The 26,507-nt window shown below is 49.6% G+C and overlaps 9 protein-coding genes across 9 annotated transcripts; 5 read left to right on the top strand and 4 right to left on the bottom strand.

The window, feature by feature from the left end:
• Nucleotides 1–2,170: 2,170 nt before the first annotated feature.
• Nucleotides 2,171–2,794, top strand: FSUBG_12995 (ypgQ; the record flags this gene model as incomplete). Its single annotated transcript, XM_036677839.1, has 1 exon — nucleotides 2,171–2,794. One exon carries the CDS (start codon nucleotides 2,171–2,173, stop codon nucleotides 2,792–2,794), a length of 624 nt encoding a protein of 207 aa, XP_036531540.1.
• A 1,475-nt stretch (nucleotides 2,795–4,269) lies between these two features.
• FSUBG_12994 (beta endoglucanase) lies at nucleotides 4,270–5,122 on the bottom strand (the record flags this gene model as incomplete). The annotated part of the gene is made up of 2 exons (XM_036677838.1): nucleotides 4,270–5,001; nucleotides 5,060–5,122. The coding sequence occupies 2 exons, from the start codon at nucleotides 5,120–5,122 to the stop codon at nucleotides 4,270–4,272; spliced, it is 795 nt and encodes a 264-aa protein (XP_036531539.1).
• Nucleotides 5,123–11,283: 6,161 nt separating this feature from the next.
• On the top strand, nucleotides 11,284–14,328 carry FSUBG_12993 (uncharacterized protein; the record flags this gene model as incomplete). Its single annotated transcript, XM_036677837.1, has 1 exon — nucleotides 11,284–14,328. The coding sequence occupies one exon, from the start codon at nucleotides 11,284–11,286 to the stop codon at nucleotides 14,326–14,328; it is 3,045 nt and encodes a 1,014-aa protein (XP_036531538.1).
• A 566-nt stretch (nucleotides 14,329–14,894) lies between these two features.
• On the bottom strand, nucleotides 14,895–15,780 carry FSUBG_12992 (U1 small nuclear ribonucleoprotein C; the record flags this gene model as incomplete). The annotated part of the gene is made up of 6 exons (XM_036677836.1): nucleotides 14,895–15,163; nucleotides 15,215–15,283; nucleotides 15,339–15,482; nucleotides 15,535–15,636; nucleotides 15,701–15,706; nucleotides 15,771–15,780. The coding sequence occupies 6 exons, from the start codon at nucleotides 15,778–15,780 to the stop codon at nucleotides 14,895–14,897; spliced, it is 600 nt and encodes a 199-aa protein (XP_036531537.1).
• Nucleotides 15,781–16,154: 374 nt separating this feature from the next.
• Nucleotides 16,155–16,961, top strand: FSUBG_12991 (endoplasmic reticulum vesicle 25; the record flags this gene model as incomplete). The annotated part of the gene is made up of 3 exons (XM_036677835.1): nucleotides 16,155–16,364; nucleotides 16,421–16,544; nucleotides 16,639–16,961. 3 exons carry the CDS (start codon nucleotides 16,155–16,157, stop codon nucleotides 16,959–16,961), a joined length of 657 nt encoding a protein of 218 aa, XP_036531536.1.
• Nucleotides 16,962–17,981: 1,020 nt separating this feature from the next.
• FSUBG_12990 (tryptophanyl-tRNA synthetase) lies at nucleotides 17,982–19,495 on the top strand (the record flags this gene model as incomplete). Its single annotated transcript, XM_036677834.1, has 4 exons — nucleotides 17,982–18,103; nucleotides 18,156–18,653; nucleotides 18,705–19,029; nucleotides 19,085–19,495. The coding sequence occupies 4 exons, from the start codon at nucleotides 17,982–17,984 to the stop codon at nucleotides 19,493–19,495; spliced, it is 1,356 nt and encodes a 451-aa protein (XP_036531535.1).
• Nucleotides 19,496–19,891: 396 nt separating this feature from the next.
• FSUBG_12989 (EMI5) lies at nucleotides 19,892–20,600 on the top strand (the record flags this gene model as incomplete). Its single annotated transcript, XM_036677832.1, has 2 exons — nucleotides 19,892–20,105; nucleotides 20,161–20,600. 2 exons carry the CDS (start codon nucleotides 19,892–19,894, stop codon nucleotides 20,598–20,600), a joined length of 654 nt encoding a protein of 217 aa, XP_036531534.1.
• A 594-nt stretch (nucleotides 20,601–21,194) lies between these two features.
• Nucleotides 21,195–22,870, bottom strand: FSUBG_12988 (kinetochore mis13; the record flags this gene model as incomplete). The annotated part of the gene is made up of 3 exons (XM_036677831.1): nucleotides 21,195–21,630; nucleotides 21,681–21,849; nucleotides 21,904–22,870. 3 exons carry the CDS (start codon nucleotides 22,868–22,870, stop codon nucleotides 21,195–21,197), a joined length of 1,572 nt encoding a protein of 523 aa, XP_036531533.1.
• Nucleotides 22,871–24,170: 1,300 nt separating this feature from the next.
• Nucleotides 24,171–26,054, bottom strand: FSUBG_12987 (transcription factor atf1+; the record flags this gene model as incomplete). The annotated part of the gene is made up of 3 exons (XM_036677830.1): nucleotides 24,171–24,486; nucleotides 24,536–25,721; nucleotides 25,976–26,054. 3 exons carry the CDS (start codon nucleotides 26,052–26,054, stop codon nucleotides 24,171–24,173), a joined length of 1,581 nt encoding a protein of 526 aa, XP_036531532.1.
• Nucleotides 26,055–26,507: the final 453 nt, after the last annotated feature.

The raw sequence follows: 26,507 nt of genomic DNA, 5'->3' as shown, positions 1-26,507 counted from the left end.
ATGCAAAGCCTAAGCTCATCGCACATTGCACATCGCATCGCATCGCCTTGCCTCGCATCTGCCGTAATGTTCTGCCTTTGACTTGCACTGCACCGCTTGACACCTCTGGCCATTATTGGGCCGCTCTCTAGTCGGGCGAACTGTAGTGCAACCCTCGAGTTCATGCGGCTGGCTTCAACAATTGACTAACTAGATGGATTTGCTCTCAGAATCACGGCGGAACTGTATGCTCCGCTGTTGTCGTACTGGCGGTAGTATGTACGCCATATCACGCTTCAGATGCAAGTCGACAATGGTAGTGTGGATTTGCCGCGTCTGCGCTACGCTTAAGTTACATAGTACATGGCCCAGAAGAGAGAGACATGCGAATTGGCGGTGGCCTTCACCTACAAGGTACATACATATCGAGGCCTCGTCTATCTGTATCCCCCTATCCAGCCACCTCTGCTCGCATCCCCGAAAGACTCCTCATTCCTATGCAGACTGAAATCTCTGATAACAAGCCACTGCCATCATTGAGATTACCTTGACCCACAGACAAAATAAGATATGCCAAGCCAGGTGCCCGTTCGATAAGCATAATGGGTCTAAGCGTGCTATCTCCATCTCCCCCTCTACGGCCCGTCCGCGTGTGCCCGATGCCTTCTACCTTCCCGGGTCTAGCATCGGTAACATCGGTCCTCTCTCATCCATCTCTATGCATGCTATGCTTTTTAGCTTCGGCGGGTATGTGAAGTCCGTCACACTTACACGAAGTCGCCCACCATCGCTCTATTCACAAGGTTAGGTAGGGGACCGGCAGGAAACTAAGGACTGAAGTCCTAAACGACAAAAAGGTTCAGACTGTATAATACATTTCATTATGAAGTTAAGGGCACTTTGGCCAGCTTATTTTTACCCCCTGATATAATTACCAAGGTACTTGTGTAAGTCTTCTGACACCGCGAGAGGCCAGGGCAGCCAAGTTGTTCCTCGTGATGGCTGCCTTTTAAAAGAGGGGGACTCCACGATATGGATGAAAGTCCCCCGTTGCGGGACCTCGGTCAGAGCATGACCTTTCCTCTGCTTGATCGAATGGGTAATCGGTATGTCGAGCAGTGAGTCTGGGCTTTTGTCATTCTAATCGATACTGTATCGACAGTATAGCACACAGCGCGTGCCAATCACTTGACAAAAGGTTACACTCAGATGGTCTTGCATGCCACGAACTTTCTCTCGGATAACAATTTTTCGCTCGTATTGATCTGTTTTTGTCCCAAGGTGCATGAAGAATAATATCCACTATTGATATGATGCATGGCATAGATCCAGTGTATCTAGCATAGGTAATCATAGCAGCCTACAACTGACGAGTAATGTTAGATTTTGACAGTATACTGGAATATCTATTATTAGGCATTTGAATCATGTTTCAGCTCAATCAACGCGTATGCTGTGGCACAAGTTGATATTCATGCACTCATAATATACAGTACCTTGACCAGGTACATATAGATTAGTAGGTGGGCGGGCAAGCGGTGAAATCTAGGTACCTATAGTAGGTAAAGGGCTGCAACTCCAGGCAAACTTTGTGTTCCCGTTGAATCATATTTCTCAAGAGGATAAAGGAAAGAATAGAGCTGCTAGCAATCATCAGATGAGAGACCATAGTTGAGAATCACGAGATTTATTCAAAACATCTATCGAATTTTTTATCTGACGGAAATGAAACACAGATGACTTCAGTTACAACTTGCGAGGTACATCAGAGAACTGATTGAAAATCCGGTAGCTGTCACGTGGGGACCCGTTTTGTTTCCAAATTATCCTTCATTAAGAAACACGTTGGGCCATCACGTCTCACATTTTCTGGACAAGCGTCATATATTCGACCTCAGGCATCTGTTTGAACTTGCTCCCTCAAGATTGCGTTATATGATCCTTACAGCAGATACTCAAACCAGAGTGCTGGGCTACAAAGGCTGGTTGGAGTTCCATTTCGTGTCTAGGGTCAGTTTCCATGCCATAGAATTTTAGGGTCTTATTTCGATCCTCCACTATTCCATGCTTCAGTCATCCTCAGGACAATCTCAGGTTACCGTGAGATATTGAGACACGTTTCCTCTGTTGAAACGCCAAATCTACTATCCTATTTGCAAACATAGCCATCTCAGGCCGCAGACTTCACAGAATGACTACCCAAGACTGGTCAGTTGATGACGCCCTTGTTGGCAAAGTGACAAACTATGTTGAGGAATACATGTCCAAGTATGACGCATCGCACGACTTCAACCACATCAAGCGTGTCCTCCGTCTCTCGCAGCATATCCAGTCTCATACCCCTTCAACACGCCAAGATTTGGTCACGCTGGCCGCACTGCTCCACGACGTTGGCGACAAGAAGTACCTCGGCCCCGGCGAGGACCCTTCTCGCATGGTAGCATCCGTACTCATGTCCTTCGGTGCACCGCAGACCCTTGCCGACACGGTCCAGGCCATCTGCCTCGGCGTCAGCTACTCCTCCGAAGTTAAGGACCCGGCGCGGACGCGGGCTCTTGTTGGCAAGTATCCGGAGCTGGCCGTTGTTCAGGATGCCGACCGCCTAGATGCTATTGGCGCTGTAGGTATTGCAAGGACGTTCGCATTTGGAGGTGCCAAGAGTCGGACGTTGGAGAATACTATGGAGCATTTTGATGACAAGCTCCTGTTGCTTGAGGGTATGATGAAGACAGAGGAAGGGAGGAGGATGGCCAAGGAGAGGACGGATAGGCTACGTTTAATGAAAGCATGGTGGCAAGAGGAGACTAGCGAGTAAAGTGGTTTTTTTCAAGAAGCCATAAATATAACCCGAACTGAGAGAAACAAAACACTGCCTTACTAAATTAGTCGAGTACACATATGGCATCTTACACTTTCCATACTGGTAGACTAAAAGCACAGTCAGTCTGGTCCCCGCAAGCCTTACGAGAACCCTTACGAGAACCCCTACGAACCAATTGGCTCTCTTGTACCTGACCAAATCGGTGGATCTACGTTGGCTGTGTTGGCTGTCTCACATGAGAACCTTTACGGATTGAGGGTTTGTAAGATGGGCAAGACATTAGGTCGGAAGATTATTCGCAAATAGGGAGGTACATAGAGCAAGACACAGCCATTCGTTGTCGTGAAGGCCGCCGCTTCTATTCTTCATTATCCTCGTCTTCACTCACTCCGCGTACTTGACGACACAGCACTGAACCTTTTACGATGGCTCCCTTGCGGCCCGTTACAATGGAAACGCTCCCCACAGAAATCGTTATCCAGATCCTTGACAACCTCCAAGCCCCGGCTATTAAGCAAGTCCGTCTGACGTCCCGGTTCTTCAACACCATACTTGCAAAGCGAACCTTTGAAGTACTTGTATCATTTCTTGATCCAGTCGTTGCCCAAGACACTCTTATGACGATCGCGCGAGACCCAGAGCGACGCCGTCGACGACCATCTATCTGGTCACCAAGATGTAGCGTGCCACAGAACCTACACATTGACGAATCGTTCCTAATGGCGCTGTGGGCTGGCTTGCGTGGGCAGTCATGGGTTGTGGAAATGGGTGCAAATAGGGTCAAGTTGGATATAGAGAATTGGCAGATCGGAGTGGGGAGAAGCCTACGCAAAGAGGAGCTGAGGGGGGTTCTGTTTCGATATGCACTTTATTTGAGTTACATGAGTGAGTGTGAAAACGAACAAGACGTACCACAGGCTTGAGTTTTCAATGCGATCTGTAGCAAAGCATAGCACTAAGCCGTTTGCGCTTTGGGTTTCATACTTAGGTACCGAATGCTTAGACATCAGACCAAAATACGAGACAGTATTTCATGTCTATAAACCTACCTTGCCTAGTAATGATTTTATGTTTCAATGATAAGTCTTGCTTCATATTAGTGCAGCAAATCGAGGTCAAAGGAAGTGTGGAATAGTATATGTGTCTAAGCAACCGTCTATATTTTAAAAAGCACCTTTTTAGGTATAACGTGAATCAAAGTCTAGTCTAAATGAATGGTCGCTAGTATTAAATGTAGAAATTAGTATATAAGTCGTGTGCTTGTGCTTTCGGATCTCATATAATGCATCCCCAATCCCGTCATCGCTAGGCCCAGTCCATTGGTATCCATAGCGGAAATAACCCCTGTTTGTAAACGCCGTTCACTTTCGCAAACAAAATCAAATCATGCCCAAATGCTATGCTTTCATGCATCATGTAAGGATCGTAAGAAGTTTGTAGAAAAAAGGTTGTTGTGGCCAGTGCCCATCTTAGATCAGATAGGCGGCGGCGAAGCCAACGATGGCGAGCAGGCCGGTGACGGCGTTCATGTGAGCTCCAGCAGTTTGGACAGTCTCGGGAACATCAGAGGATGTTGAAGGCTCGTGGTCCTCTGATTCGGAGCCACCGTTGCCTCCCTTGCTGCCGCTGCTGCTGCCACCATGAGATCCGTTGTCAGTACCATCGTCGTTACCGCTCTCTTCACCCTGAGGAGTCTTTCCACCGTGGTTACCGGGATAACCGGGTGTGGTTCCATTATGGTAGACGGGTGCACCACCAGTAGGAACAGGGTGATAGGTATGAGGAGGAGGGTTGACAGCAGTAGCGTTGTGGCCATGGTCCTTGGGGACGGTGTAAGTGATGGTCTTGGTCACGCTCTGGCCAGGGATGGTAGGATGAGGGTAGGCATATGTCTGAGTCTTGGTGATAACATCTTGACCCGGGTGAGTAGATGAAGGCTCATGAGGCTTGGGCTGAGTAGGGTTGGGGTAAACAGGCTCATGAGGCTTGCTGGGCTCAGTAGGGACCTCAGTGACAGGACAGACAGTTGTGGAAACGGCAATGGTCTCGGTAGTGACATGGCCCACGGGGCAGTCGACGACAGTAGGGGGGCACTGAGTGATGGTATATGTCTTAGTGCTGTAGACTGTGCTGGTAGTGTACTCAGTAGGCTTGGTGACGTTGGCTGGGTGGGTGTAGACAGTAGTGAAGCCAACAGAAGGCTAAGTCATGTAAGTCAGTACAATTTTCGAAACATGAACAGTATCCATTGCAACTTACGTTCTCGTAGTGAGCGTTGACGACAGCAGCCGCAGCAGCGACGATGATTCCTGAAGACCTCATGATAGTGATTGGTGTTTATTGGTTGTGCTTGTTTAAACGAATGTACTTTGTCAAGGTATCTAGATCCTAGATCGACAGAGCTAATCTTTGAACGAAAGACGACGGTGTATAAGATGATGAGAGAAGGGGCTGAAGGCGAGGCAGAGCATTTCTTATATCTCGTCGACCTGGTGGCCTAATTTGTTGGGTAGGTAAGCGAGATAGGGCGGAGCCGACTAAAGTCCTCGTCAATTCGATTCTATTCCAAGCCAATGGCGGGACTAGCTCTTGTGAGCAGGGCTGATGATAAGCCCATGGCGAAGTGGCTGTTGAAAATGGCGATATGGATACGAGGTGTGGGTTGTCCGGTGCCAAGACCCTGGATCTCCGTATTGCTGACAGCTGTAAACCACCATTCACGGCACTCCACTCATGTCCCAAAGAGGAAGACAGACCCAAAAGAGCCATGTTGCTTCCTTGGTAGCTTGGCTCTCGTTATCATCAACCAGCAGCGGGCCATGCCATGTCCACAGCTACTACTGCACCTAGCAAAATCTAGAGCAAATCTCTGCATACAGGACCCACGGTGATAGCTGTTGGGCTCACCAAGCTTACATTTTCAAATTCTGTCTTGACCTGACCTACGTCAAAGAGCAATCCAAAGACTTGGCTGGCAAGGCATCCCTACTGGAGAATTTCGCAAAGCGACCGGAGAGTCCAGAACGGAGTGGCATAACCAGAACCCTACACGCATGTGTGGCTATGTCAATATGTAACGATTCGATCTCGTGAGAAAGCTTAAACATCCAGTTGACGATGGCGGACGTAACGTCGTGTCAATCAGATGTGTAAGGCTGCCATCAAGAATTGACAAGGGCTATTCTTGGAAAATGGCGTTCTTTGCCCAAGCTAGCGGTCCGCCACATGCCCTATCCCAGCGCCGGGGTTGCCGGGCCACGAGCATGGAGCCCGCCCATCTGAGCTGAGCCTCAGAGCAGGTCCCCGGATTGCTGGTAGAAACAACCGAAATAGCTGGAATGTTTCAACGGCCTCCAGCGTCCGATGACTTCATCGTGGTTTTTAACCTCCGAATCTCGTGCTCTCCGAATCCAATTTTGGATTTTGGATCTCCCAAACAGATCTCCATGGGCGACCTATGTATAATCGGGTGATTAAGTGACGCAGTCTGGAGATGCATCGGTTCTTGTCATTCATTATCCATGCAAATCAAGAACACGACCAATTGCTGAGTGATTGTGACTCAGTGGGCATTGGGCAAGTGACCATTACCAATAACCCAGTAGCCAATAGCCCTCTCTTTACAACCTCTCTTTGCCCTTGCCTTTTACAAGGTGCGGCCGTCTCTTCCATCTCCTTTCGGACATCAATTCGATATCAGTTTGCCGATTCGTATTGATCACACCCTTTCTTTCCCTTGCAGTATCTTTAGAAAAGGAAGAAGAAAACCAGCGACAGTCACTAGCTCGGCAACTCTCATTGGCAGGGGCGCGCAAAAGGCTACCTAGGCTAGGCTAGCAAAAACTTTCTTGAAGTAACGTTGCCAAGGTTGTGCAAATATGTATACGGAGTACGAGCTTCCAAGTTACCCGTCGGGACCTAGGGTTTTGTGGCTTGCCCTTAGCATCATAGCCATAGCCTCATCGGCACTCAGCCTCAGATTCTAGCGTCAGGCCCTATTTACCAGTAAGCTTTAGGGAACTGGACCTGACGACGTTGATAAATATAACGTGGAGCCTCCGTTCGGATTCGCAACAGGGCCTCCGGCTCTATTGTGGGAATCGGCCCATGGAGAAGTCCGTGATGAACAGTAGGTTGGACTTCACCATCGGTTCGCAAACGCCACATAACGTGAGCTGTTCATCTAGTCTTTATTCAGGTGACATCGGCGCGTCAACATTCTGCGGGTATGGCCAGGACAGAACTAGACAACAAGGCACGATACTCAAGTTGAGGGAATTAACAAGGCTGGCCATACAAATCCGACGGCGGCTCGTATCTTTGTCGCCATCAGCACACCTCATCCCCGCACGCAGTTACTGCAAGATCAGGCTGAATGACCACTCACCTCGATTCTTGCGTTAATCAGCCCATCGTGAGCAAGAACAGATAACGAACGCGATGGTGGCCAACACAGTGGTCGGTAGCCCTTCTGGATCTCGAGATCTCGTGGGAGCGAAATCCTGGCCAGAGCACTTCGTTGCGGGGATTTGCTGTTGAGTCCAGCGACTGGAAAAGCTCTGCATATTTGCGCTCTATGTAAGCTTATCGAGCTGCCTTGTCGATTTGGCCCAGGCTGCATCACTGAGTGGGGGTCTATCAACCCGAGCAGCCCTTTTGGCGTACTGCCATGACGCTCGAGCCTTGCGAGTAGTGGGTGGTCTAGGGGAGGAAAGAAAACACAGGACCTTGACCCTAAGCAATAAAAATATTTAGGTAAATCTAGCCTAAGCTTAGGGGAGTTTTTCCCAAGCTTATTTAGACACCCTATATCAAGGTCTGGTGTTTTCTTGCTCCTCGAGGGTGGTCTGAGAGCTGGAGCAAGGAAGCGTTTGGCTCAAGTGTCGATCTACGGTGCTGCAGAAAATTGTGCCGCTACTCTACGGTGAGATGGGGTTCGTGATGATAATGGTATTCTCATTCTCGCACGTGGGTTATCAGCAAGTTTAATTAGGCAAACCTGGCAGATCATTCCTCGTCCCAACCATTTTCGTAGACTGTCGCATGGATGCCGGTGTGGAGGCTGGTAGCCTGGTAGGTGGTATTCTGGTCTCCAGATACGGTAAACTGGAGGCTGTTCTCCTTGTTTCGTTTCATAGACGTATTGCTCACACAAGATGCAGCGATTTCCACTGCTTGTTTTATCAGTGACTGCTCAGTTCAGAAACCTCCCGGGCTTGTTGGATATTCCCATAGGACGATCGCTCAACTACAAGTCTGCGACTACACATGCAAACTTATAGGTTGTCGGATATCTCGCCTATTACGTCGTGGTGTTGAGTATACGCTTCATACATGTTGAGACCTTTGCAAGCTTCTAGGGAAAACCGGAAGATCTGTGATTAGCTGTAGGGTAGTCTGCTCGATTGCTAGAATGATCAAAATTATACTGCTAGAATAATCATAGTTATCATGGATAATGTTGGATATATCCATCCAATGATATTACATTACTCGGCCCCTGGGAACAGCTGAGATCACCTGTGTCTGTCAGTAATGCAGTATGCTTCATGCACTGACTACTAACAATGTCCTTCCAGCACTTAGGGCCTGTGGACTGCTGCTACACACTATCTTGGCTCCCTACATAGTAGATAGTATTGTACTCATAGCCATGAAACTACCTAGTACCTACGGCTTTATATCATGGTACTGTCTTTGGATATGTTTTGACAGTACCACATACACACACGATACTGTAGCATCTCATCATATCGTGACGTTGTGTTCTTAATGCATCAAGAACAAAGCATGCCTAAGGTAATATCGCTCTATATGCTCCAGGGTAATCACCTCTCATAGTAGACTATTGACCATACCTAGGTTTTGACCACAATAAACACCGCTTGCAAGACGCAGGGGCAGGAACTAGTCAGGCACAGAGAGTCCTTGTGATATCACATCGATCAAAATCATTTGCATGCGCTCATCAATCAGCTACGCCGACGTCCACTTGCAGGGCTGAATATGAGACGTGTGAGGCCAACTTCTTGAAACTTGTCAAGACTGTTTGTTAGAGCCTGTACTCCTAAGGGGTGCATCGAGTATGGGTGGGTCATGTCAATAAAATGGCAACTTGGTCACGGCGAGTTGACTGAGCATCACTTATTCGTTCAAGTTCACATGTAGACTCAAGTGCAGGCTCAGACATTTGACAATCTACCCAAGTAAGAGTAGATGGATATTACGCAGTAAGCCGAATTACCAGCATAGGTATCTTATTAGCCCCTGATAAGACGCAAGAGAAGAAGATAATAAAGAAAAAAGGCTGGTAATCGCTCTGGTTGCACGACTTGCAGCAAACGATTCTGATTCGATTATCCAGACATGCAGAGGCAGGTGAGTGAACGGGGTGGGAGAGGTGCTTTCGATCCTGAATGGTTGGTCCAGGCAACACTTATGCTGGCATGCAGAAACTCAAGCCGGGTTGCCATTCTTTCATGGTGGCTCTGCCACAAACCCGGCAGGGTTTCGCTTCAACACGGCGGATTTGTCCCCGAGAGAAACTTGATGGTGGTGTCATGCGAAGCACTTAAGTTGACCCCCAGAACTGCGATTCAGGTGGCATGGTTTGTTGAAAAGAATATAGAGGACAAACACACGAATGCTAGGGGCAATCGACCGAGGATATATCCAATAGCATTGAATTTGAAACCCAAACCAAGGCTTGCAACATGGTCAAAGAGACATTCAGCCAGCCATCAATCGATCTGGACAACCTTGATTACCGCTACTTATTCCACCACACAAACGATATGAGCGGGGCACTTTGCCATTCTTCCAGCACTCTTGACTCCTTGAGTCTTGATCAAGCTATGATCCTTGCATTTTTCGTCATTCGGCAATCAAGGAGAGGCGTGTGAATACCACTGGACATTCTCTTAGAAGAGGTCCAGAGTATGAACTGCTCGTTTTACCGCAAAAGGATACTACCCCTTCATGGGCCCCTCCGAATCACAAGCCAATGAGGTTATTTAGAGGTACTGTGTCATTAGTATGTTTAGTCCCACGATGCGTTCTATCGGTTTTTTCTTGGGCCCTCGAGGTCTGGGGCTACGAATTGAAAGCATCTGCCCAAAGTTGATACATTCAACATTCAACTCATCGCACTGTCTCAAAGTATGAGGAAACGCCTCAAGTTCTGGGCTTTGACTGAGACGCCTGATTCTGTCCAATAGAAGGGTTAAAACGGCACAATCCAGCCAGCCAGCTTTACCGAGCTACAGACAAAGAACTCAATACCATCCCTTGCGTATGTGAAAGCGCCCTGGAACATCTAGACGCTCTAGCAAGATCCTATCCGCTTACTCAGTTGGCCCCTCCTAAGACTCGGCATTTGCCCTACGACAATGACAATGTGGACAGTACAGCCCTGACACTTCTATTATTGCATTGAATTTCTTTGCGCATAAATCGGTAAGCCAAGAGGCTGCAACTCGAAATAGAAGTCCTGATTTAGCACTCAGAAAACGAATTGTATCAATCCAATGGCCCCCAGCGCAGCTTGTGGTTGCGTCAGTGGTCCAGTGTCAGAAACCAGAACCGCCAATCCTCACTGAGAATGGAAGGACTCGACGACTCGCTCCTTCTTGCACTGGGTGACTCGACCTCATTGAACGTGCAGTGGAGTGGAGTGGAGAGAGGAAGGAAGCCTGTTGGCCCGGGCCACTGCAGGTCGTAAAATGCATCACTGGGGCCACTGAATATGACTTCGAGACCACTGAGGGCTACTAGAAACTGGCCCTTTAGCTTGTCCCGCAGCTGCCCCCCCTCCCTCCTTCTCGATCCTTGACAGACTACCAGACAGGACTTGCTTCTTCTGGGCTTCCATGGCTGGGTTCCTCCACTCTCCCGTCATCTACAGGTTAGTTAGTGGGTAGGTGCTCTAGACTCTAGGTACTCACTCTTATTCCTCAAACAGTGCCTCGCCAATTCTCTCGCTATCTCACCTCACCTCAACATCTCGTCCCTGTCCCATCTCTGGCATTCTTCCTTTGATCTCCGTCAGTAGCGACTGGAAGCTGAGATCATCCATCATTTCATGTGCCGAGTTTGACGTGATTCCAACTGGAGATTTCTTACTGCACTCATCTCATCCCAGTATGCGCACTCGACTGTCGCGCTCGACACTCAACGCAACTCTGTAAGCCACGTTTGCGATTATGTTCGGGTACTAGTTCGCGTTCGAAGCTGCTCCTAACTCTCGCTCTGCTTAAGACCCGTCATTCTTCAAGCGCGTCGCCTCCCTACTTGCATGTCTCGGAGTACCGTCTGACCTGTTCCTGTTGTGTTCCGCAACTGTTCCAAAACCCTGCTTCCTGTCCGATGGCAGCCAGCATGCCAACACCAAACCGTTCCAACATCGTTGCCGCGAAGCAAAAGTTGTAAAAACCTTTTATCTAATAAAAGCCATGCTATCAGCACACTCTATTCCATCGCCAGTCATGATGGCCCCCCCCGCTGATTATCCGCTCCAAACACAACACGAGACCAGCCCAACCAGTCAATTACAATTCAAAAAGCACAAGATTCTTCCACGACCTCGATCCGAAAGGACCTCCGAATTACCGATTCGAGTTTCTAGCCCTTTAATCAGACATGACCTGGCTACCAACAGTTCTGTTTCTGGCAATGGAAAGCATCCATCGAGCCCACGAACTCTCAAACATCAGTCGCGAAGGATAAGTAGTGGTCCAGATCTACCACCAACCCCGCCGAGACATTCGCGCCAGCCGTCGGAGAACTCTTCTGGCAAGACAAATAGCCCAGCTGCGACCGATATCGCATTACGAACTCCCCAGCCATCACATCTGCGTCCACCCACCACGCCTCCTAATCAGAAGAGCCCGCCTACGCCCGATGTGACGCCGCCTCATTCCACAAGTCGCCCGCAATTACTAAGGCCCATTGCTAGTGACCGTGCTGGTTCAAGTACTACAGCTGGTGAATCGCAATCTGGTTCCTTCACAACTGCGCGAGAAGAGCCTTTATCATCCGAAGACGAAGACAAGTCTGTTGTCAATCAGAGTTCACGACCAACTGTACGCAAGATCTTTGACCCAGATTCTCGTGTCGACAGGTCTGAAAACCTCGGTTTGGCTTTGGGCAACCTGGCACCTCACTCGGAAGGGAGCAGTACGTCCAGGTCACCAGCAGGAGATTGGGCTCATAACGACAGCGACTGGGGCTCTGTCAGTGAGGTAGAGCAAGAATGGGACCACAATTTGCAAAGACTGGTGACTGTGAAGAAGAGGCCTGAAGCACTTCTTATGCCTCGTTTAAGCCCAAACAGGGCGAGAGTCGTGGAGCCCAACTCAATCATACCGACACAAGCAGCTAAAGCTGTGCGCGGAATGCCTTTGCACCAAACGACAGAGACACCGACGGAGACACTTCCGCGAGGCACCTCGAGCCGTGATATCCCCCCCTCGGCTACATCAACCACAATCGCAACCTCTGACCCACGTAGGATGTCGGCCGTCTCTACTAAATCCACTGTCTCGACTGTTGTGGAGGCCTATCTTTTGGACACAGTCCCCAAGAGGCAGAGGACATTGCGTCATGTGCGAAAACAGACCATTCTGAGAGACTCCACCAATGAGTCTTCCACCTCAATCGGAACCTCTCCAAAGTCGGACAGATCGCGTACTGATTCATGCGATCGAAACCGTTCAATTGCTCCGAAGTCAGAAAGCCAATACTCGAACGCGACACTTAATTCTATCTCCAGCAGTAGGGCTCGACGCGAAGTCTGGAAAGCAGGGGGCATACCTGTGGTGGTTGTTCCTAGTCGACTATCATCACACAAAACCAAGTCCAGAGAGCCGTCACTGAGGTCGCACTCTAGCCGAAAGTCGAGCCGCACCACCAGCGCCAGCCCTACGCTGAACGGTAGATCAACGAAAGATGAGCCTCCCATTGTGCGGCGTCAATTGAGAGGTCGATCTTACTCCACGTCCGAAAGCTCTGATGAGAGAACCATGGACTACCCACCTATCGTGCCTGCTCGCTCGTCCTCTCTATCGGCTCCTACTAGCCGTAACGGTTCAAGAGCCAGTTCCCTGACAACGGAGAGTATGAAGCTTCATAACGCCTTGCAGGAATACCTGAACAAGAAGAAGGACATACCTAGAGTGCCCGATCTTCGCTTCTCAGAAGACACGCCAGGGGCACGAACGTTTTCCAATGCCTCAGAAAGTCACCGTCGGTCAGGTTCTGAACGCCATGACGACTTCTTGAACACAAAGGGACATGGCTCACAAAACACTCCATTTTCGTTGGCTTCAGTCGATACAAATGGGACCAATCCAGTGGTATCAGAAGCGCTCGCAGTGCAGATGTACCCACACCAGAACTCGTCCCTATTGATGATAGATCATTCGACGAAACCCTCTGAGTCGCCAGACGAGACCCAATCGGAGGCAGAGGAAGATCTGGATGTGCCAATGCCGACTGATTCCTCGGAGGACATTCCAACCACACCTCCTCAGCCAAAGTTTTCTCTTGACGATGTCGACTCTCCTCTCCGAAATCCGCGAGCGCCTCCCGAGCCACCTAGCCACCCACCAGTTATCAACTTCATCCCTGCCACCCCATCAGGAACGACTCCAGCTCATGAGAAAATGGCACAAATGGGCAACTACTTTGAGTCGATGAACGAAAAACCCCCTCGTCGTCCTTCTGTGGTACGCCGCGCTTTCAATCGTACACGACGCCACTCGGTTGATTATACATCGTCCACTCGAAGACCTTCGAGCTTCTTGTCGCGCACTCTGTCCCTTTCGCGTATCGGGAGGATAAGAGGAATGCCCACTATGGAACGTGAACCAGCGTATCTTGGCTCCGACGATAGCCCCGTGGAAGAAAACAAATTGCACCCTTTTTGGCGCCCTCAGTGGTCTAGTGAGGACTCAGACGAGTGCGACGGATACTGTGACGATGACTGTGATCTGCACTGGTCAGATGAACTCCGTGATCAGACCTACCAATATCCTCCGGTAGACAACCGACCGAAAGGACCTCAGAGAAGCTTCAGTGCCAGGATGAAGCGCACATTTGCCGTCCTGCCGCCTCGTGATGGTTCCTACTACACTAGCTATGATTGGCCCACTACGGAGCGTCGCACTATTGGGCGAACTCCAAGTGGTAACCTCCGAGTCATGAGACATCGGTCCAGTGTTGAATCTCTACGACGAAACTACAACGATGACGAGAGGCCACATTCGGCGGATGGGGAAGTTAAAAGATCATTCTGGCGAGCCAATAACATGCACAGGCGCGCTAATAAAGAAAAGAGAAGGCTTTCCCTGGGAAGCAAATTAGAGGAGTTGCAGAACCTCCCGCGCAAATTCAGCGAGAGGCGGCGTGAGAAGCGATCACAAGAACTTCGCAAGAAGATAAGTGGGCCAAAGGAAGTTCGTGATGGGGTTGGAGAAGTCATCAGATCGAGCGCAGCTCGCGATCATTACAAGTCTCTCAATAGGAACTGATCATGCTGAACAACTGATCAGGTTTACTGGTGCAGATGGCATTCTTCGTGTACCAGGGGAGGTAAACAATTTCCACTGCTCGTTGCAGGAGATATAAGACAAAAGATTCATGACTGATGATTCACGCTTTACGACACGAATGATGGAGGGTTATGAAAATGATATTGCTTATGATTTGCTATCTGGGATTTTTGTTTTTGTTTTTTTGAAGAGATTCTATATGGGAGCTGGTTGGAGGATACTTGACATTGAAGAGAGTTGCTCTCGTGTATGATAATTACCAGGACAGATGCACACACATGAATATACACACACAATATTTGCCTGACTAATGTGGCAGTAACGGGACCATGTATTCCTGTGACTATCCAATAAACCAAAATTGATAGACGCCTGGTGCTCATTTCGTGCTCGGGAGCCCACCTCTTACTAAAGAAAACATTTACCTCGCAGTATCTCCAACTGAAAATATTTTCCATTTTCCCAGTTATGGTCTAACGCCCAATTCGCCAATGATGCTATGGTTATAATCAGCCCAAACCTTATCCTTGCCATAGAAATGGCACTCATCGCTTCTCATGTCCAGGAGCTCCGGCTCCAGGAGGAGCAAATCCGTGTGGTGGAAATCCTTGGCCGGGCGGAGGCATGCCAGGCATGCCAGGAAAAGGAAGAGGGGCACCGCCGGAAGCACCAGGTCCTCCTGGAGCACCCGGAGGAGGGAACGGGAAGCCGCCTGGAGGAGGAGGGAATGGAAGACCGTTAGGAGGTACTGGCATGCCATTGGGCCCAGGGAATGGGGGCATCGGGGGCATGCCTCGACCACCGCCAGGAGGGGCTGGATCCTGTCAGAAATGGTTTCGTTTTTGAGGGGGGGAGATGTGCTTACGGGGTAGTCCTTGAGGGAATTGTCCAGGAGGCGCACCTGGCATCCCCGGGAAAGGCGGAGGAGGGATACCTATTCATGTGTAAGTACTCCTGATGCCTAATTATCATGGGATCTTCTTCCTTACCACCTGGGAACGCAAAAGGAGGGGGAGGAAAGCCCTGTCCTGGTTGATTTTGAGGAAGCATAGGATTTGCGTGTGCTTGGCCTTCGGCAGCGTAAGAAGAGGTGATGGAGTCGATGACGGATTGAGCCTTCTCGTGGCCGATTTCTGTGAAGGACGTCAGTTTCATACTATAATATGACCTCCAGACTGGACACACGTTGGTAATAATCAACTACGTTTCGCAAATGGTTTCGACCACTGTTATGAGCCTTGCGGACGCTCATGGAATCGTGCGTGAGGTAGACATCGCAATAATCGCCTGGGAACAAGTTGTTAGTTGGAGGGGCCTTTGTTGATTCGGGCGCACGAGGGACGGGGCTTACAGAAGACTGTGATATGAGTTAGCGAGTGTTTCCTCTTGGAGCTATGTAGTTGGTTAGGAGGCAGGCTTACACTTGGGCATCTTGAAGACCTGTGCGATCGCTCTTGTTGAAGTAATCAGCCGGTGATAGTGATGGTTTGTAATTAGACTGTGATGTTCAGGCGCGAAAACGGACTGAAGTTGACGAGGCTGGACCCACACGTGATGGAGGCTACAAGGCAGGTGCCAAATTCATATCATTGGTCGCAAGTTAAACGTAGGGGGTCTCCCGTATGTGGGGCACAGCTCAACTGGGACACCTTTCAGTTTAGACCCAAGTTCATGTTGAAGCCCCTTGACTGCCTCAAGAACTACTTTACGTAGCCTTTCCTCTCCGACTTATCATCCACGATACGATAAAATACGATTATTGGAGAGGGAGATCAACTTCTACCACAAAGTGTTTGACCACGGCAATGGCCCTCCAAAAGAAATTGGTGCAGTATATCTGCAGCCTTCTGCTGCTTGTTAGCGCTGCCAACGCTTTGAAGTTCGACCTGATCGCACAAGCAGAGAGCTCAAAGAGGGAACGCTGTGTGCGCAACTTTGTCGGAAAAGACACACTTGTCGTGGTGACAGCGACAGTCGATGGCTACAAGGGCGATGGCATGGTGGTGAACCTCTACGTACGTTGCGCACATATGCATGCAAGTCACAAAGCAAAACTGACATAGCTTTGCAGATTCGAGATGCCGTTGGCAACGAGTACGGTCGACCCAGAGACGTTGTCGGGGAATCGAGGACCGTCTTTACATCACATGCTGACGCTGCTTTTGATGTTTGTTTCGAAAATATTGTTACTGGTTGTATGTGATGGTCCCTGATCGTAGCATGTTTGGTGGTTTCGTTGCATACATGCTCTGCTCTAATCTATTGTTTAACATGCTGACAATTCTTCAGCCCAGCGAATCAACAACCCTACCCGCCATGTTGAGCTCGATATCGACATCGGTGCCGACGCCAAGGACTGGTCCGCCATCCAGGCCACCGAGAAGCTCAAGCCTGTTGAGGCTGAGCTCCGCCGCATCGAGGAAATTACTGGCGAGCTTGTCACCGAGATGGAATATCTCCGCGCCCGAGAGCAAAAGCTTCGAGACACCAACGAGAGCACCAACAACCGTGTTAAGTGGTTCGGTATCGCTACCACTTGGTTGCTTATTGGTCTCTGGGCCTGGCAGATCATGTATCTCCGTGCCTACTTTCGATCAAAGCATCTTATTTAAGAGACTGGTTTGTATGCGTGCTATCTATTGGGACGGGAGCCTCTTTCGAGCCTCGAACAGTCGGCTATTCCGGCCCGGAAGACCTGTTTAGAGCGTTGGAGCTACCTATATGATTGTGTCCCTCCGCCTTGATTTCGATTGGCCATGCTGGCGGTTTCCGGGCATGCTCTTATTAGAATCCGTAGCATGCAGGATTGGGACTGAGAAACCTACCTTAGGCAAGGTTTGGGTCCTGGCAATTTGGGGTCTATGTGTAACAAAAGTCATGGAAAGAGCAATAATCTTACGTACGTACACGAAGTATTGACCCAACAGAACTGCACACGACTCATGACTTAGTGTTGTGAGGTCTGTTCAGTCGAGTAAACCCTATCGATATGTCAACCAGACAGTAGGCAACGCAGCAACAAAAGCTTCCAGGCACCATGGAAACTGAGCCTGTAATGAATACTTCTCTCAGCGTTTGCGCGATTGATTATGTAATTTTTTCACGAAGTCTTTTCAGCTGGCATGTGTGCAGCTATTTTCAAGCTGCAGTTATAACAGCCAACTACAATAAAAACAACCTACTAACCGTAATAAAGCTTTGCCGGCTATATGAGACATATCTGTTTGAACTCCTTTAAGAGTTCTGGAGATGATTGGGTATATCTTTCAAGGCTACTTAACTTATACGTTTTGTTTAAATACCTATATAAAAAGACCATTGAAAATCAACAAATCCTTTTCGTATATAAAATAGCCGAATTTCCTTGAGTGACTACCTATGATAGACGACTAAAACCTCTTAGGTATCTTCTCATATCTACCGAAATAAACAAAAATGGCCACGTTAGGAAGGAATCGAGTTTGCGACACGTACGAGATACCTGTCTGGGGCATCATTCTGATTGGTGCGCTGTCATTTATCCTACATCTGAGGAAGGTGCCCCTCCAAACCCACTCCTGCCATTGTCAATTGCAAGACCCCGCGGTGCCGCAACTTGCCAAAGAAACGAAACCAACTCGAAACTGCACAACATGGCGGACCTCAACCCTCCCAAAACCGCCGTTCAAGACCAGGATATCAATCCTTGGTCAGTAGAGGGAGCTCAGGGCGAGAACGGTGAAGTTGCTGCCATCGACTACGACGCCATCTGCTCGTACGTGCTACCCCTCTTAGACTATATGATGTGACTAACACTTTGGAAACAGGAAGTGGAATACCTCAAAGATCGACCAAGCGCTTCTCGAGCGATTCGAACAGGTGACTGGCAAGAAGCCTCATCGCTGGTTACGACGCGGTCTCTTTTTCAGCCACCGCGACTTCGACAAGATCCTAACAAAGTACGAGCACGGCGAGCCCTTCTTCCTCTACACTGGCCGAGGACCCAGCACCGGCAGCCTTCACCTTGGTCACACGATTCCTCTCGAGTTCACAAAGTGGCTGCAGGATGTCTTTGACGTGCCATTGGTTTTCATGTTGACGGATGACGAGAAGGCTTTATTCAAGGATAGCCTGTCATTCGAGGACACCCACAAATACGCTCTGGAGAACGCCAAAGATATCATTGCTCTTGGCTTTGATGAAAAGAAGACCTTTATTTACAGTGATCTGGAGTACCTGGGGCATCACTTTCTCATGAACGCCTATGAGTTTTCCAAACTGGTAACTTTCAACCAGGTTCGTGGAGCCTTTGGCTTCGACGGGAGGTGCGTCAAATCGTCCACGTATCTACTTACCGCAGCACTAACTAATTGCAGCGCCAACATCGGCAAGATCTTCTTTCCAGCAGTGCAATGTAGCGCTGCTTTCGCTACATCCTACCCCGAGATCTGGTCTGATGACCCTTCTCCCGTTCGCACTAAGGCACTGGGCAAGATCCAGTGCCTCATCCCCATGGGCATTGACCAAGATCCCTATTTCAGGCTCATCCGCGAAAACGCCCACAGGATGAAGAACCCGTCACCGAAGCCTGCTTTGATCCATTCCAAATTTCTCACCGCGCTGCAGGGTGCCGGTGGCAAGATGTCATCATCAAACCCCAACTCAGCCATCTTTATGACCGATACAGCGAAGCAGATCAAGGTAAGGTTGCATGCCATACAACTGAGATGCAGAAGCTAAAACTCATTTACTACAGAACAAGATCAACAAGTTTGCCTTCAGTGGTGGCCGCGAGACCCTCGAAGAGCATCGTGAGAAGGGAGGAAACCCCGACGTAGATGTGGCCTACATCTATCTCACTTATTTCGAGGATGACGACGAGAAACTACAAAAGATCTACGACGACTACAAGAGCGGCACTCTTCTCACTGGTGAGTTGAAGAAGATGGCAATCGAGGCCCTGCAGTCTGTTGTAGAGACCTTCCAAGACCGAAGGAAAGCCGTCACCGACGAGGTCCTCAGGTCGTACATGAAGCCTCGAAAACTTCAGTGGGCTGGGAACCCAAACCCCAAGCCTAAAGAGTCGAAGCCAAAGGGAGAAAAGAAGAAAGAGAATGACGAGAAGAAGACCGAGTTGCCTGACCGTACTGCGGAGAAGTCGGCCTAGATATCGTGCCCACGACAGGTGATTGTCCGTTGTAGAAGAAATAAAGCTAGCATTGTCAAGGATAAAATGGAGTTACGACTCTCCCTGTGTATATATATCAAGTTCTCCTCTTTGCTGTGAAAACTCTTGTTAGTCGTTTCTTCATGAAGGTATTCCCTGTGTAAGTTAACTACCGAACCCTGTCCATGACATGCTCCCCCGGGCCCACCCGCTCCGGGTCAGAAATTACCATTCGGCCGCGGCTCTTTAAAGTCTCGGAACCTCGACGTCAACGACAGACAAGCGCTTCTTATTTGCCACTACTCTCCCGATTTATAGTCTTTTGCCGACTTCACAAGACAGCATCACTCTGCGATATTTCCATCGCCTGAAAAAACTATCCTGGAAAAGACCACCATGACCTCCCTCATTTCGTGCACTATGCGCCCAGCCGCCCTACGCCGCATTGTCTATGTGCCCGTTAGACCACTCACCACAACAGTCTCACGGCGATCTGATAATGTCTCATCCTCGGAGCTTAAGGTGGGCGAACTTCAGGGTGCCAAGTTCAGAATCGAACCTCTACGCCGGGTGGGTGAGGATGACGCTACCAAGCGGGCTCGCCTTGTCTGTACGTTTCCAACTGTCAATTGATCAAGAGGACTATTGCTGATTCCATTCAATAGACCAGTCGCGAAAACGAGGTACCTTAGAATCTGACCTTCTGCTATCCACCTTCGCAGCCGCCCATCTGCCCACGTTGTCCCCAAAGCTTCTCGACCAGTATGACTTACTCCTCGACGAAAACGACTGGGATATTTACTATTGGGCGACGCAAAAGGAGCAACTGTCCACGACGAACCCTTCGTCCGCCCAATCACCATCTACCGCTGACATCGAAGCAAAGCCTGAGAGCGATCAGGTTACTCGGCATCCCCCTTCGGGCGAATGGGCGCAGACTGTGGGCAATTTCAAGCCCGCCTACAGGCCCGTGCCTGCGCGCTGGAAGGACAGTGAAATCCTTGAGAAGTTGAGGGTCCATGTGAGAAGCCGGAGCGTTGACGGTGGCGAGGGTGGTGGTATGGGTTTCATGCCTCCTCTTGAGCCACCTGAGGTCAAGAACTAGAATTTAAATGGGACGCTCAAGAAGTTGTCGAGAACTGTATTCCAAAGAACATCACGCAAAGTCATTGTACTATACGTCTAGCATCATGTATTATCATGGCCATGGGGCCTAGAGTCTTAAATCTCAAGATAGGTCCTCCGTGTCGCTTGGAGGAGCACTGAATACAAGCGGGGAACGAAATAAGGAGTGTGTGCATTCGAGTGATTTTTCAATTCGCTGAACCACGTAAGTGTGGGATCTCCTTTGCATACTGGCAACTAATAAAGCAAGTATAACCAATCCATCCAAACTCCTCATGCCTCCGACCTGGTTCGCAAACTCCGTGGGATATCGTCTCATGACCTCAGCCCTAGAACAAATGCAGCAAAGAGAAACCACCAAACAAGAATAAAAAACGGCGCATCAAGTACCTGAGGGCCATGACAAGAAAGCAACGGGAATGAAGAAGCGGGCTCAGAAGAAGAAGAAGGGGACGCATAATCTTGTCTTTTCTTGTCTCGTCTCGTCATCAATATCATAGGCTGAAGAAAAGGGGGTCATGAATAAAAACAGAGGGTATCAAGCCGTTCGTTCCAAATTCAAGGTATCGCACCTTCAACCACCTCCTTCAGGCAGAATGTTCCCTAGACTCCTCAGAACTTCGATAACCGGCATGTCCCTTGTTCCCACACTCGCCTTCTCTCGCTCCTCACGTTGTCGAAGACGAAGGGCGCTCACACTAAGAACCTTGTCCGCTTCTTTGCCCGCGACCACAACCCGCTGCTCGAGCTTGTGAACGTTATCGGCAAGTTCGTCAATCTGAAATTCGAGTGATGACTGGATACCGCGCAATCTTGATTCTGTCTGTAACCTAACAGCATCGAACGACGCTTTCTCATCTGCAAGGAAGCCTCTGATTTTGCCTTCTTCTGAGTCCAAGAGATCAAAATCGGGCAGAACGATAGGTCCGATCTCGTCTTCAGGGAAAAGAGGTGGTTGTTCCGGCGGAGGTTTCCGTATTGCTTGCCAAGCTCTCTTCTCACCTTGTAGTCTATGAAGGAGGTTAGTGTCGAGTCTAGTCAGTCGCGTAAATAGATATACCTCTTAATGTTGATTTCAAGCTGAGCCAATTTCTCGTCCAACTCCATGTTTCTGGGATTGGGTTTCAGCACAACAGGTGCTTTTGGGGCATCGTCCTCTCGGCTGAACCAGTCCGAAAATTCGGATTTGGCCGCAAAGTCTTTCAATAGCAGATCCTGAATGGCACGAGCTATTTATAATCAGTATTCAAGCATGACATGAATTATCTCAAAATGGTACTCACCACCGAGAATGGCGTTAGAATTCGGTGTGCCATGAGGAGGCTTCCCTGATAGCGCGCGCTCGCCGCACCATGTTAACAACTGCTTCATACGTCGAGGTTCTGTCAGGCCTTCGGCTTCAATGTGTTTATAGAAATCCGCGGGGTTGACCTCTCGATGAGGTATTGCTGTTTGTCCACTCTCGATCAAAGAGCTCGCCCTTCTTCCGCGGTTACCAAGGCTGCTCCGCCTGTTGGAACTGCCCCCTTTCTTTCGCATCTCTTTGTTCCGGTTGATAATGGGCGTGTCGCTCATAGGCAGGGCGATCGTGGCCGACTGCGCAGGCATTTCGCGTTGCGGTGACTTGTCCCAATCCGGGGGCGGTCGAGTGGACTTTGCACGGCTCCCTCGTTTCTTGGAGGCTCCGTTGACACGGGGAGCTGGTGCCGGTTCAGATACTACCTCTGGTTGGGGCCCGGGATCGGCCTCTGGTGCTGACGCTGCTTGAGGAACTACTTCATCCTGGGAGTCCCCCGACCTCCGTGTGCTCCTCCTAGTCGATGATCTTTTAGGGACATTAGTTTGTCGCCCTTCTGACGCGTCAACACTCGCTTTTCGTCTACTACTCTTTCTTGTCGTAGGTTTCGTCGTAGTGTTTATTTCGCTCTCTGTAGGCGCCTCCTCCGCAATGGTTCCATTCGTTGTCGGCGCCTTAGCAGCGCGTTGCTTCGGAGGTCGTCCCTTGGTATTTCTTTTGACCGGCTCCGCCTTTGGTTCTGGTTCTGGCTCTGGTTTTGATTCGTCTGACTTATCCGTCTTGGGTCGTTTCGATTTTCGAACAAATGCGAAATCATCGTCATGCTCATAATCTGTCGCCGCCGCTGCATTTCGACGGTCAGCGGGTCGTCTCTTGTGAGCGCCATCACCTTCGTCATCAATCAACCTACCAGCGAGACGCTTGCTCGATCGCCGCCCGTGCTCGTTGCTCATGCTAATTACTTGAAGCGGCCGCCGAGTCGTCACCAGAGTCGTCATGAGTGGCGCATTCGGGACCGTCGACGATGCGTTTTTTTTTTTAATTCTGGGGTCGTGATGCTGGGGAGTTGTCGTTGCGGTGCGGCACTGATGGAGATGCTAAAACTGTCGCGCAGGGTGCAAGAGGCGCGTCGCGTCGCGATTCTCGTGTACGAGCTGCTCAAAAAAAAAAAGCTGTATAAAAGGCTCAGGTGCTATCGCAATGCAATTCGGACGGTTTGATCTGTTTACGGCTTCATAGATGGTGATGGATGGTTCGCGACGTGGATGTGACTGTTTAAGCGCATCGCCTTGTTTACATGAGAGATGATTTGGTTGTTCAACGCTAGACCCAATTGGACCGCTACCAGACCCCACCTTCAAATCCTTTTACCCAGAGGTTCACCATGAGCCAGTGGAGCAAAATTCAAATAACGTCAATGCTAACTTAACTCGAACAGCTTGGTACGACGGCTATGAATTATCAAGTTGGGTCTATGTTCCAAATAAAAAGAACAACTCAAATATGGCCGTGCCGTCACTCATAGCATCTTCAGTGATAGTCTCACGCATCAATTAGCTTCTAGAAGCTACCACTGAAGTGATGCTACAACCTAAGTGTAAAGTAAATACATCAAATCACCGGTGAAACGATATCATAATATATACTCTTCGTGTTTCATATTGCAACTATCGTTCATCTCAATCGTAGCTTGTGTTGCTTGCAGCTACGTACAAAATCACAAAACCAAAACACCAAGAAATTGATCTCCAGGAACCGAATTCCCCAAAACGCCCTCCACCTAAGTTGGCAAAAAGGTCAACCTGGCCAAACACCTTTTTGAGCTGCGCGTTCCGTGTACCTTGCTCGGAAATACCTTACGTACAAGTTAAAAGTTGTAACGGCGCTGCCTCTAGTAAGAAACGCTCAAGAGAGAGCGGCCTCCTCGTGCAAAACAAGAGCGTCAAGTGATCTCCAAGTGAAGCTCGACAAACTCCTGGTCTCAGACATCGCCTCCGTCTGGATGCTATGTTGCCTCCGATCAAATGTTGTACAGCTCAAATGTGAAATGAATTTGTGAGCCGATGAGCTTCCGGTGGGATAAACCTAAACCTTGTATATGCATATAATAAATAGTTACCTCGGTGAGGTCGAATGGTGTCGTGATTGAGGAAAGAAAGGGTCGTCAAGTCCATGCATTATGTGGTTCGATGGAGAAGCGTGGTTAAGTTGCTCAACCTTGACAAACTGTCCTAACTGGGGCTGTAACTCGTTCTATGAGAAACGCCGCTGAACACCCTGGCCAGCCATAACTTGCTGGTTTGGCATAGGTGCTGCCATGCCATAAGGGTTAATCTGAGGGTTGAAAGGCTCGACAACCTGGGACAAAAAAGCACCATGTATTCCCTGCTGCTGAGTAACTGGGCAGTCCTTGTGGGCAAGAAGAAGCGTCTTCAAATTGACGACTTCTTCTCTAAGTTGTGTTATCTGCGCCGTCAAGGCGTCGTTCTCAGTACTGAACATTTCGACCTTGGTCTGTAAGTTGGCCAACCATTGCTTTTTTCGCTGGCGGCATTTAAGAGCAGCGACACTGTACAGAAGTTAGTCATAAATAATAAATGGAACCATCATGTACATACCGGTTACGCTCAAGGAAGTTCTTGCGTTTCTCCTCGTCAGTCATCTTGGACTTGGAGCCACCATCTTCATACTTCATCTTGGATTCGTCATCAGACATATCCATATCCATAGGCATTGAATTGTTAGCCTTGGACTTCTTATTAGCAGGAGCCTTTGCGGGAAGCTCATCCGCCTTCCTGCGACCGTTCGTCGCGGGGGGGTTCTTCTTGCCCCGACCACGGGTATTAGGTCGTGCCTGTTCGCTCTCATCCGACATCATGCTTCCTTCACTCATACCACGAGCTGAGCCAATAGAGCCGCCGTTAACACTGGACATTTGAGGTGACGTATTCATATTCTGAGGCGCGACAGGGGCAGGATGGGCGTGGCCAGGTGCACCTGACGTCACTGCGAATTGGTTCGCGTTTTGAGCTCCGTTTCGACCCTGGGCTAGCATAAAAAGGCCGTTGGCAGCGTCGTTATCGTGAGGGTCGAAAGGCCCGGACGCGGACTTCGCTTCGGACTTATTGGTTGAAGCACCGTTGGGCATTTCTTGGGGTTGAGAAGTGACAGAAGGCTGTTGGGGTTGCTGTGCTTGGGAAGTTTGCTGGGCTTGAGGACGTGGAGCAGTGCCGTTTTGATCACGTTTGGCTGCAGCACTCATCGCAGTGCGATGGAAATCGAGAGTGCTGGGTGTTGCTCCACCGCTAGCAAGCTGAGCGAAGAGTGCTTGGGAGTTAGGGCTGGGGGCAGGGAACATAGAACCACTGCCACCTGGTGTCAAACCCGTCCTCAAGGAGGATTCGTTAGGAGTAGGAAATCCGCCACGAAGATGATGTGTATCGCCAAAATAATCATTAGCCGGACCAGAAAGCATTGCCGGACTCAGAGGGCCGGTACGTAAGGAGCCTCCTCCCCAATTGAAAGGTGTCGCGTTGCTACCAGGCAGAAGAGAGGACGGTGATGTCAATGCAGCAACTGAAGGTAGTTTTGTCCCCCCTGGTGTCTCTGGAGCGCCCCCGAAGGACTGCTCGAATGGATTGGGCTCCAGACTGAGAGATCCGCCGGCCTGAACCGCAAAGTAGTCAGGAGTGTTGCCTTGTTGTTGACCAGGTCGAGGAGGAGGGGCAAGAGGTTTGGCTTGTTCGGCATTGGCAGTCTCTAATTTCACGGGAGGATCGGCTGCCTTCGCGTCGGTCGTAGTTTCTGCGACAGGACAAGATGTGAGCAAGCGTTACTGTGAATCGAATGAAGGGGTCTTGGTTCGCGATGACGATGACGGAGGACAAGAGACGGAGAAGGAAAGCGATGACGGAAGTGGACAGAGATGAGGATAGAGAGGGATGATCGATGCCAATGACAAGCATACGTCATGCAACAGGATAGGGTACGGCACGGGGCATATAGGTGTAAAGTCGACGTTGTGATAAACAAGAGGATGGGGAAATTGAAGAACATACCAGGTCGAGCAGGAGAGCTGTTGGATTGCTTGGGGGACTTCGACTCACCTCCAGCAGAGGCTTCAGTTGTAGTCCCCATGATGACGATGATGTATTATATCTGGGGCTGGCAGGTTGAACAGTGCTGGCTGGATTGGAAGTGTGGGGTGGGTGGCAGTAGAGCAGCAAAGATGGAGGAAGACGAAAAAGTCAAATGAGGTCAGAGGCGAAGAAGAACAGAATAGCAGCGCGGCAGCCGTCTGAGACTCTACTATAGGACGGCACGGTTTTAAGAGTTGGACCAGGGGCGATGGCCGCTTTTCGACAAGTCAATAGCGCAGACAGCGCACAGCATACGCTCTGAAACTTCTTCAACCAAGGGAAAGCTTCCTAAAAGCTCGAGCGTGGATGTGAAAGGGATATCTGCATATACTCGGTACTCGGCGTCAACAAGACAGAAGCAGGAGTAAAGAGGCGCGCGTCTCTTCTGTGGACAGAGACAGACGATGTACTAAGCGAAAGATTGGTTAAGAAAGGGGATAAGGAGAAACAG

The sequence above is a fragment of the Fusarium subglutinans genome (genome assembly GCF_013396075.1).
Source record: "Fusarium subglutinans strain NRRL 66333 chromosome Unknown NRRL66333_c0000302, whole genome shotgun sequence".
NCBI classification, from domain to species: domain Eukaryota; kingdom Fungi; phylum Ascomycota; class Sordariomycetes; order Hypocreales; family Nectriaceae; genus Fusarium; species Fusarium subglutinans.
Note: the sequence above shows the minus strand (reverse complement) of the source record. Positions and strands in the feature narration are given on the sequence as shown.